The sequence below is a fragment of the Pleuronectes platessa genome, chromosome 21, assembly GCF_947347685.1.
Source record: "Pleuronectes platessa chromosome 21, fPlePla1.1, whole genome shotgun sequence".
Taxonomy (NCBI): domain Eukaryota; kingdom Metazoa; phylum Chordata; class Actinopteri; order Pleuronectiformes; family Pleuronectidae; genus Pleuronectes; species Pleuronectes platessa.
The window spans coordinates 107,979-120,000 of record NC_070646.1 but is presented as its reverse complement, the minus strand read 5'-3'; the positions used below and the strand labels follow the sequence as shown (position 1 = coordinate 120,000).

The following is a 12,022-nucleotide window of genomic DNA, read 5'->3' as shown; positions in this document are numbered from 1 at the left end:
GTCTGTTTATGTGTGTGTGTGTGAGAGTGTGTGTGTGTGTGTGTGTGTGAGAGTGTGTGTGTGTGTGTGTGTGTGTGTGTGTGTGTGTGTATGTGTGTGTGTGTGTGTGTGTGTTGCTAAGGGAATTCCCTCCATCCCAGCAGAGAGACGGTGGAGTGAAGAAAGAGCGACACCAAGAGGAAGCGGACTCAGAAATTATTATTTTATTTTTAAAACCACATTTATTTATTTTTTAAATAAAGACAATATTAACACGACATAGTTTCCAAATGACAGAGATGGAATGTTTTTAAAAGGAGTTACAGGAACACAGAGTTTAAAAACACAACAGAACAATCAGCTTTGGTGAATCACCACAAAGACAGAAACTCTTCTTCATTTTTCACTAGAGTGTGAATCTACAATCTGTCTCTTTAACCAAAGAAACAAACATGGCCTCTGCTCTTCACCTGGAATCTTCTCTCCCTGGTTTGTCCTGCTTCTGTAACTGGACAGTTCACTTTGACCCACTACAAAGTTCAACATCTGCAGCTTTTTTGCATCATCTTTTGATATCCTGCACCATATATGGTAAATGGTAAATGGTTTTGTATTAATAGAGCTTTTCTAGTCTTGATGACTCAAAGATCTTTACAGTACAGTTTTACATTCACCCATTCACACACACATTGATACAGTGCATCTATTGGCAGCACTTTGATGTTCTATGGGGGGGCCGTTCGGGGTTCAGCATCTTGCCCAAGGACACTTCGGCATGCAGATGGGTCAGACTGGGGATCAAACTGCCGACCTTCAGGTTGGAGGGCGACCACTCTACCCCTCAGCCACAGCCGTATCATATCATTGCAGATTAAAAACACAGTTTTCAAGGTTCTAAAAAGAGACTCAAGTCTTTTGCAGTCCAGGAAACAGTGAAAAGCAGTTTATGCTTTATGGCAGACGGGACATTCAGTAGACTTGGTGGAAGTGATTTTAGAGATAAATCTGTTGACAGCCAGCGCCCCCTGCAGGATTCTCCACTGCAGATAACCTGACCTCCTATTTAATGGTGGTTTGTGAGATAACCTCCATACTGGTTTGCCGTTGTCTTACTCACAGTCTCTCTCCTCACCTTGTCGATTCTCCTGCACGCAGTGTTTGTATAAAGATCTACTACCTTTCGTGTCTCTGCTCCTGTCCATTGATTCTGCAGCATCTCTGTTTCTTCTTTCTCAGTCTTTTAATCCATTCCTTCAAAATGTCTCTGGTGTGTCGTCTTGACTTCAGCCTCAGTAGAGAAGCTGCTGCTTCCGGGTTGTGAAGTCCTGGACCTGCTACTGCCACATTTGTTTCAGCTTCACTGTCCTGAATGAACACAAACGCTGGGTGAGACCAGGTCTGCTGTTGTCCTGAACGTCCATCCGTGGATCAGAGGTTCTTCCAGGAGCCAAAACAATGAAACTGCAGGCTCCAGTCTGCTCCAATTCAAAAGAGTCCATACTCTGAACAGTCCGTGGGAAAACTGAGGCAGTTCATGCATACGGATAAAATCGCAGTTCATTAAAAACAAAGATGCATCTAAACCAAGTCCTGCTACTCCCCTTGTAGCTGGTTTCCAGACCACGTCATCATTCCCTGTCAGGTATCTTTGTGTGTGTTGTAGTTTGAAAGCTGCTGTTCCGCTGCCCAGCAGACCAGCAACCCCCAGGTACTTTAGGCCTCCCTCTTCCAGTTTAGGGTTAGGGTTGGGGTTAGGGTTAGGCAGCTGAGGGAGACCTGCAGAACATCTCAACTGCTAAGGCCTCACTTTTTGCCCAGTTTACTTTAACAGCTGGGATTTTTCTAAAGGTTTCAATAATGATTCCTAACCTGTTTACATCTTCCTGTTCTATACCCTCCCTGCTTTGGACCCAAGTGTACCGTCTGTTTGTCATTCTTTTCTCTCCATACATCCTTTGACCTCTGAGTTTCCATCAGCTGCTTCATGGCACGTTTTGAAGCAGCATGAGGTTCAATGAGATTTCTGTCCAGCTGATCGTTCTCTGTGCAGTTGAAATCCCCTCCCAGGATTATGAACTCTTCAGACCCACACTGATCTCATTTAATAACTGAACTCTGTCAAGTCCTGCTTTAGGAGCGAGTACATTTATAAAAACAATAGTAAGAAGGTCATATTTGGCTCTGACCACCATCAGTATGCCCCTCTGTACTTACTCACAGAAGGTTTCAAGAGAACAGGAGTGTCACTCCTCCACTGGTTCTGCTTAAATGATAAAAAACAACCTCCCCCTTCCTCCCCCTCCTCCCGTCAGTCTCATTTGAGGTGCCACCAGGTTCTCCAGGATTCTGGAAACAAAGAGGAGGTTAGAAATCATCTTGATTAAGCTTGTATTAGGCTTTTAAAAGGAGGTTGAATTACGGCTAGTTGGAAGAAACTTGGTACATCCAATGATGATTGTTTAAATGGAGATTCCCTCAGTTTGGTCTGACAGGTTGCAGGCAAGGGCCTGTCGTCCCTGTTTGTTCTCTGTGATGTGCCAGACTTCAGTGAAGTGGCCGATCAGGCTCAATTAAGATAATTCCCGCTCTTCAATGGCTCTAATCGAACCTGACATGTCTTTAATTAATTAACAGAGGAGGTTAATGAATTCAGGTTTGACTGGCGGCTCCAGATGTCCAAACCTGCCCCGTCCCCCGTTTTTAATTTGCTGACTCGTCCTCCGATCATCCGGAACCTCCCCTCCATGCTCCTCACCAGCATCCAACAGAGTGAGCTGACGCACTTTTATTGTGAACGATTTAACCTATATCGTGAAAGAACCAGAGAAAGTAAAATAATATTGAAGGTTGGTTGTGTTAGTGACACTTGAGTCTGTTTACAGATGATGTCACAGCAGAACTAACTAACTCACCCACGAATAAAATAAAACAAAACAAGATCAAATAAAATGAATACTATGAAAGAAAATAAAATATGGTTAAAAATGGAACAAAAACACATGAACCATCTCAGTAACATTTAATTATCTGATCAGTAGTTTTTAATATGGAGTCAGTGAATCTGTTTCTTGTAGTTTGTCTCCATCTTGTGGAAAAACACAGAACTGAGAAACAAACTATGTATATTTATATATATATATATATATATATATATATATAAAACTATATCTGCAGTATTTAAATGATTATATATCTATAGTATTGTGTAGTGATGCAGCACGTAGGGAAGCACTGGGAGAATGCACAGCTCTGATCCATCCACCAACCACTGGGTTTAAAACCAGTGAACCCAGCTGGGAGGGTCCGGTCGGCCCCTGAACCCAGTGGAGTACCCGACCTTGTGCCCAGACTCACACAGCGACTGTGGAAGCTCCTGAGGGTGAACTGCTTTTCATAGTTTTGATATTTTTACATGTTTAAAATGCAGCAGCAGAGCGAGAGCTTGACAGGAAACATGTGACAGATGCTGCAGGAGTTAAAGTGCGAGCTAAGGTCTGTGAGCAAACTGGATGTCGACTTTTATTTTGAAACTCTTTCTATCAGCAGACGACAGCAGAGGTGTAAATGATGTGAGTTGCCATGGTTACAGCAATCAGGAACACCTGGGCCTGTAAAGTAAAGTAAATGTTACAGGACTCAATAATAATAATAAAATGATAAAAATATAACATGATCAGGGAAACATGAAGGATATGATGAGTTTATTTCAGATTTCAATGGAACAAACTACATTACCCAGGCTTCCTCAGTTTTCCTTGTCTCCCAGTGGAGGGAGGAGCGTGGGAGGAGGGACGGGAGGAGGAGGGGGAGTTTGGGAAAGAATGTGAGGAATTTATATCCTGTTCAGAGTCATGGACTGAGGCATGAGGGACGAGGAGCTGTGATCGTCTGTTCTCTGACCGGATCAGTCTCTGTGAGGACAGGGGAGGACGGGGGAGGACGGGGGACACCATGGCCGAGCCCCTGCTGAAGAGAACGTTCTCCAGACTCAGAGGAAAAGACAGAAGCCACAGGAAGACAAAGTCTAAACTGAGCGGTGAGGGAACAGTTTGTAACCCTAACCCAAGTGTTTGTAAACGCTGCTGCAGAGACAAGAGGATGTCCATTGTCTTTGTCCTGAGAACATTCTCTGTCTTCATCCTGATGATGTTCTCTGTCTCCATCCTGTGGATGATATTTCTGTCTTCATCCTGAGGACATTCACAGCTGCTTCCTGATGTTGCATTGTGTCTGTGGTTCAGTTCTGTCTCAGTCTTGGTTCTTTCTGGATTTGCTCTTTACTAAATCATCAGACTCTGTCTTTTTTAAGACAAATTCAGACATGTATCCCAGCATGCACTTCACTGAACAAGCTGCGATGATGTGACTGCAGAGCTTGAGTCGTGGTCATCTTCAGGGTTCGTCAGAGGAACAGCAGGAAGAGTCCCATTACAAACCAGGTCTTGAAGCGGGTTTAACATATCAAGGGTAGTTTCAGTTTCTAGCTGAACTCAAAATCAGGCTTAGTGATCACATGATGCTGGTTTAAACTTGTTAGGTGAACTCAGGTTTTCTCACCTGCTAACAATGTTCATTCACCAGAATAGATCTGGATATAAAGTCACATGTCTTTCAGGTGATCCCCGGTGGCCTCAAGCTCAGCTGCAGGAAAAAAAACACACAAATAAACTTTAAAGAAGGAAGAAGACTGTTTTTCATATATTTACAATACAACAGGTACAACACTTCTATTTCTACTGTATTTCGATTTCAGTACACACATGTACAATGACGTTTGAAAAAAGTCAGATACTAAGTATAATAAGTAGAAAAACCATAAAGAACAATAGAAACTAAAGAAAATACATGATACATTTTGATCCTATGGGTCAGGCTGGTTCTGTTCGGGTCCGGCAGTTGACAGAGGTTCATCCTCTGAGGAGAATCTAGATCTTTCAGAATCTCATCAGAGGAGCTCAAAGTATCTTGTGGGTCTCTGAAGACCCTGGTCCTCCTCAGAGACTCAAACCAGACCAGCTCCACAGATCCTCTGCTGTTACATGTTGATTTACCCTCCCTCTCTCTCTCTCTCTCTCTCTCTCTCTCTCTCTCTCTCTCTCTCTCTCTCTCTCTCTCTCTCTCTGTTTCTCTCTCTCCCTTTCTATCTCTCTCTCTTGCTCTCTCTATCTCTCGCTCTCTGTCTTTCTCTCTGTGTGACTAACTAAGTAAAGTTTAGTACAAACGCTCAACTCATCAACACACAAGTTTAATGTTCCACTTCCTGTTTACAGAGTGGACCACTTCCTGTTATTAGACATGTGTGTGTAGTTACTTCCTGTTTGTCTGATCTCAGGTACTTTGACTGACGGTTGTAGTTGATGTGACCAGAGTATAAACTTGAGAAATTCAAGTTAACCTCTGGTTTAAGTTACCTGGGTAATCCCCCCGGTAACTGATGCTGCAGTTTAATTTACTTCTTACCAATCAGAGTCAAAGGCGCCTTGTGCGTGTCTGAGTGTGTTTGTGTTGTGACGAATGAATAGTGAATAGCAGCACTGTGCTTAGTCTAGAATACAGAGAAGTCATTGACATCTGTGCAGACACATAAACACACACACACACACACACACACACACACACACACACACACACACACACACACACAACAGACTCACACAGACACAGTCCTCTATCAGGTCCTCGTTGACATGACAGGAAATGGACACTGACCTCTGGATCGTGTCACTTCCTGTCTGGTAAATCATTGCAATGAGGTGGAGACGAAACATGGAGATAAAACAAGAGGAAAACTGGACTGATTCTGATCATGTGACTAAACATGAAGCATCATGTGACTGGAGAGTCATCACATGACTCTCCAGTCACTTCACAACTGAATAAAAAGGTTGGAGGAGAATTTATTGGTTCTTACTGTAGAGCCTTAAAGATCTGTAGGATTCAAATGTTACTGGGGAAGTTTCCAGGATCTTTGAGATGGTTGAATTGGGTCTAAAATAATCTTGCATTTGTCCTCTAGCAGCTTTAATGGGACTAAGGGCTTCTTGAAATTATCGTTATATTATATTATCTATAATTATTGATTATAGATTGAATTTAGGTTGATTATAGATGGGTAGAGGTGGTAATAGACAAACACAAAGTAATTCACTGATTTCGAATCAAATGGTCACAATGCTAATAATATCTGTGTATGTGTGTGTTTCCTCCAGATGATCCAGATGAGGTCATGTCGTCTTACCCTGATCAGACGTCATCATCACCATCAATGACAACAACAGTGAGAACAGCGGCACTATCAGACCCTGACCCTCCTTCAGCATCACGTAACCACATCACAGTTGCTAAGAAACAGCACTGGGTGATGCAGGGGTCTGTCGCTCTGTCCTCAAGCCCCACCCCCAGGTCATTTCCCTGGGACTGCCCACCAGGGATATCCCAAGATGCACCTGGGTTGACCTGCAGCACAATGCAGGATAAGGTACAAAAAGTCATGTGTAGCTGTGATGGCTTCACAAGATGAAACTCCCTCTACTCGTGATCGTGAAAATTCTGTCTTCTTTGAACCCTCTGTTCACAACTTCTTCTTCTCTGGCTTCAGGTAGTCTTTCTCCTGATAAATGACAACCCCCTGTGCTCCCTCTGTTCTATCTTCTTCTGTTTTCGTGAATATTTGTATCCTCGTTTCTCAAGTTTCACACCCATGCCTTTTACTTCCAGATTGAGCAGTCCAGCGACAGGAGGTTCATCTGTCTTGCCTTGGACATTCCTGTCAGCTCTACAACAGTGTCTCAGGAAGCCTCCCAGTCAACGGGGGGCACCACTGATGTCCCTACCACCTCCATCAGCACCAAACGATCCGGACAACGTGCCTACCTGCAGAGCCTGGATCGCAGCAGCCGAGCCTGGGTACTGTCTTCAGGAAAGTCCCAGGCTTCAGAGGATGTTTGTGGCCCTCCGGAGGACAGCGGCAGCAACATCTGGTACAACCCGATCCCAGAGGAGGAGGACGCCCCCCGCAGGGAGGGGGGGGTAGGGAGGAGAAGAGAGGAGAGGGAGGGGGAAGGGGATGCAACAAATAGGCTTGGGTCAGAAGATACTAGAGGAGAGGAAGGAGGGGTCAGGTCGATGGAGGCTCGTAGCGATGAACATCCACTGGAGGGCGCTAACCCTAGTGTCAGCTACTGCACAGATGACATCACAGCAGAGCTCACAGGTGAGAACACATCTGATTCCAGGTTGGACCTGGACATGTTTCATACAGACGTAAGTTACATGTAACTTCCATCTCTTTCCCCCTCAGACCGCCCCCCATCTGACTATAGCCCCTCCTCCCAGAAGAAAGGAGGCGCACCAGGTAGTGTGATTGATAAGCTGAAGTCTCCTGGTACAGTGAGGAAACTTTCTCAAAAGATGAAGAAACTTCCCGAACTACGACGCAAACTCAGCCTCCGCTCGTCATCTCGAGCTCATCGCCAGGCCGATGGCAGCAGCGGAGGCGGGGAGGAGTCTGGCATGAAGAAAGTGACATCATTGTCGACGTTGTCCAATCAGAATGTGATCAGCAGATATCACCTGGACAGCTCCGCCCCACCCACTCGTCCCCTGCGACAATCGTTGAGAGGATGCTCCGTGAGTAAAGGAGGTAAAGGTTCATGTAAAGCGTCATGTACGATGACAATAATGAACCTTCTCATGTTTTTCCAGCTGCACACACCCGTAGGTCAAAGTACCAGGATGTTAAATGTCGCCTTTTCTTTCAGGTCATCTTAGCGATGGAGATTCTCCCGAACTGCTGCCACGGCACCAAGGTCCTAAACCTGCAGCTTCTCAGGAAATGTTGTGCGATGTGAGTTCGTTCCGGTTGTACCCGGGCTCTGATCCACCTCGATGCAGCCAGAGGGTGACGGGTTTACTGACAGTCCACCTGCTGGGTCTGGAGGAGATGAAGACCAGGTACACTACAACTGTACATAGTTTCATTACAGTGGCATCTGGTGGATGTTAGTGGTACTGCAGCTCAGTTCCAAGTTCTGTTCCAACTTTTGTTAAACGAATCTGCTTGAAAGGGGTTGATCTTCTGGGGAGGTGACAGATAAACAGTTAAAAGGTGCATGTGCTCTTAGGTCGGAGGGCAGTAAGGACGTTTTCCTCGCCATTCAGGTTGATGGGGTGACGAGAGCGAGAACCGCCCTCCTAAACCTGCGAAGCTCCGCCCTCTCGTTAAACCACACCTTCCATCTTGAGCTGGAGCGAGCTCGCCAACTACGCATTGTGGTGCTGACACCAGGTGAGGTTATTGAAATTGATATATTACTGGGAGGCTCGAGAGAAGTTCCAGAAAAAGTTTTTTTTGATCTCACAGAAAGAACCTCCATAATATGTTATTTTCCTGTATTTCAGCCAATCCCCAGACAGGGGTTGTGTCTAAACCAGGATCTGATGTTAATCAGGCTTCCTGTGGTCCAACCAGGAACAGAGTGTGTGGTCTGGGCGGAGTCTCCATCCCGGCACTGTTTAAAGGTTCCCAACCCTCAAACATATTTCACATCTGATGTTTAACTGTATAAATATTAGAAATATAATGAAACATGTTTGTGTTGTTCAGGGAGTCGGAGTCAACAGCTGTGTGTGAAACTGGAGCCTCGAGGACTTCTCTTCGTCAAACTGTCTCTGCACGAGAAGTGGGACACACAGGTAAACACTGCGCTCTCACCAAAGTGAATCTTCATCTTGCATTCCTAACACTAGTTCGGCAATCAGATCTTCATCATCTTCATCAGTTCAACATCTTCCTCAACTTCATCAGTGAAAGGCACAGGGTGACTGTGACAATTATTCAGGGTAGGAATTGGACTAGAGTAAGTACATAAATAATTAAACAGGACTTAGTCACAGGTAGGTAAAGGACTGAGAGTCACCTTCAGGCTCTGAGATGTACTGGGGCACCAGGCCATGTACAAATTATAAGTTATAAGAACCAGAAGGGTCCATTGACTCATTTCTGCTTGCGTCATTATAGTTGATCAAGTTATCAGAAAAAAGACCAACAGGAAATTTCCCAGTGCTCCCGATGTGCAGTGCGCCACTGCTCAAATGTCTTCATCAGTTCACCCTCTTCTTCTTCTTCTTCCCTCCACAGGTCAACACTGACACAGCACCTGTTAATGTGTTTGGGGTGGAACTGCACCATCTGGTGGAGAAAGAAGGTAGTTCAGCTCCGGTTCCTTTGCTAATCCAGAAAACAGTGGCAGAGATCGAACGGCGAGGACTGAAGGTCTGCCTTTTTTTCTGTTATCGGGGCTGTGAGTGGTTGTTTGGGTTGAGATGTGTGATCACTGCAGACCCATCATCTTGTTACGATGCAGTGTGCGATGGCCAGTCACATGATCCCATGTACGTCCGACAGGTGGTGGGTCTGTACCGACTGTGTGGATCTGCCGCCGTAAAGAAGGAGCTCAGGGATTGGTTTGAGAGGAACAGTTCAGCCGTCTGTCTCAGCGAGGACCTCTACCCTGACATCAATGTCATTACAGGTCAGAATTCAGAAGTGACTCTGGTGGTAACAGATCGCAGTCACTGGTTACTGGTTACTGGTTACTGGTGCTCATGAGTATTGTTTCTTCAGGTATTCTGAAGGATTACTTGCGTGAGCTGCCATCCCCACTCATCACCAGGACTCTGTACCAGGTCGTCAGGGACACGATGACCCTACGACCCTCACCCACGGCCTCTGACCCCCAGGTGGCCCAGAGCACGGTGGAGTTGCTGTCCTGTCTACTGCCCCCAGAGAGGGTAACACTTACTACAGTTATTAGTTATCCTACTGCTAAAGTAAACATCCCTACAGTAATCCTACAGTTCAACAATTCATCCTGCTCTAACTCAGGGGCCCACACCTGGAGGGCCCCTCAACAGTAGTATAAATTCTGATCAATCAGCTCTGTCGTTGTTCAGGTTGTTACTTCTCCTCTGTTTCTCCTCATGTCTGCCTCCAGGCAACTCTGTCGCTGCTGCTCGACCATCTTAGTCTGGTGGCTTCCTTCAGCTCGTCCAACAGGATGACCCATCAGAACATTGCCGTTTGCTTCGGCCCAGTGCTCCTCACCCCGACCCAAGAGGCCTGGAGGGGAGGAGGAGGAGGAGGGAGGGCTACAAGGGGGAAAGGCTTCTGTGAAGAGATGGCGAGTGCGGTGGATTTTAAACGACATATCGAGGCATTGAATTACCTGCTGCAGCAGTGGCCAGGTGAGACAGGGGGCGCTGCAGCGTATGAATTCTTATTCTCCAATATTCTGGAAACTACTGTGCCCTGTCTGTTTCTCCTTTTGTTCAGTGCCAGTACATGACCAAACCCGCGACTCCCCTCCTCCCTCACCCACCCTTCCCCATCATCCCCTGGGCCCGCAGCAGCGGCATCCTGTGCTGCGATTAGCTCTGCCTCAGAATCCTGAAGGGGAGGTGGTGGTGTCAAGGCGGGGCCGAGTTGGTCAGTCCCGACTGGAAAGTCCACCACCGGTCAACCGCTACGCTGGAGACTGGAGTGTGTGTGGTCAAGACCTCCTGTCGGCACAGGAGGCAGACTACGACGAAGTAGCAGGAAGTGACAGTGACAGAGGTAAAATGACGTCCAAAGCCAGGTGTTGATTTCATGCTATCATAGTCTGAACACGCCTCCTTGTTGTTGTTTCAGACAGCGTCGATGAGGAAGTGGAGAAGAAGAAGGGCGTGTGGTCTTCTGGAGGAGGAGGTCTGTACGTTGATGACTTCCTGGACTTTGACGCTCCGTTCAACTGTCGACTCAGCCTGAAGGACTTCGACAATCTGATCCACGACCTTGACCGAGAGCTCGCCAAACACATTAACATCTGTCTTTAGAGGAAGAGGAAGAGGAGGCGATGACCTCTGACCTTCAGTAACTGAAACAAACTGAAGAAAAGTCTCTGATGTTAAGATTTGTTTTTATTTTTATAATCATATATGTAACTGTCATCATGACGATGGGTAGTCAGCTTCTGTCTGTGCCAAAAAACAACAAACCAGAATAATTTATTTTGTGATATGAAGGAACGAAGATGCTGCTGGTTCTTGTTATCAGAAGACTTTTGAGGTTCTGTGTTCTCATCGTGTTCCTTCACTTCCTGTCACAGCCATGTTCTGAAGACACTGTTCAGTGTCTCTGTTGTTGTTGCTGTTGTGGATATCAGGGTCATCAATCACGTTAGCTGACAATGGATCACGTTCGATCATGACAACACGTTGGGGCCGTTTGCACTCCAGCCATAAGAAGCCATATCTTAACTTGTTGAGGCTTTTTGTTAAAGTAAAGCAGGTCTGCTGCTTCAGCCAATCAGAGCTCTGAGTTGTTTATCTCGTTCACACATGTTATTATATTGTGGTCACGTGATATATTTTTACCAAATGTCACCAGGGGGCACTGTAACTTTCCCATTGACACAATCCCAGATGTTTTAGCAGCTGTCACTGTTTATTTTATTTGTGATGTTTGTTCTCCTCTGATTTTTTATTATACAACAGTTTGATCCTCAGCTCTGCTGTCAGTCAAACTGTCCATGTCTGTGAATGGTCATATGCAGTAAACTCCGCCCCTTTCATGTGCACACACTCAGATCTTAATGACAAAAACCTGAGTTAACGTAACGAGTTGATAACCAGCATCATTTGACCAATTAGCCTGACTGTGATAAGTTCAGCTGGATAACTGAAAGATATCCTGGATATGTTGAACTGCAGCGTCCTCTTTAGGTCACACCTGGACCTGCAGCGCCCCCTATGTGTGTAGCAGCAGATCATATTTTAGCGGTACAGAGTTTTACGCTCACTGTGTCACTGTAGTTTTCAACAGTATTAAATTGTTTTGCACATACTTCAATAAGCACTTACATTTTTTTATCGATGATGTTTCTATGCAGACGATGTAACAATGTTTCTATGATGATGTAACCAAAGTGTTGAAGCACAATTCCTGTCGGAACAAACTGTACTTTTTATCCTGAATAATTCCTTATTAAACACTTTATTATTA

At 45.5% G+C, this 12,022-nt stretch overlaps 1 protein-coding gene across 1 annotated transcript; it reads left to right on the top strand.

The window, feature by feature from the left end:
- Positions 1-3,792: 3,792 nt before the first annotated feature.
- Positions 3,793-12,022, top strand: LOC128427097 (rho GTPase-activating protein SYDE1). The gene is made up of 14 exons (XM_053414188.1): positions 3,793-4,015; positions 6,189-6,457; positions 6,697-7,192; positions 7,280-7,621; positions 7,740-7,932; positions 8,103-8,266; positions 8,380-8,499; positions 8,585-8,673; positions 9,119-9,253; positions 9,386-9,512; positions 9,605-9,771; positions 9,975-10,224; positions 10,313-10,594; positions 10,670-12,022. Exons 1-14 carry the CDS (start codon positions 3,931-3,933, stop codon positions 10,852-10,854), a joined length of 2,904 nt encoding a protein of 967 aa, XP_053270163.1. The 5' UTR covers positions 3,793-3,930; the 3' UTR covers positions 10,855-12,022.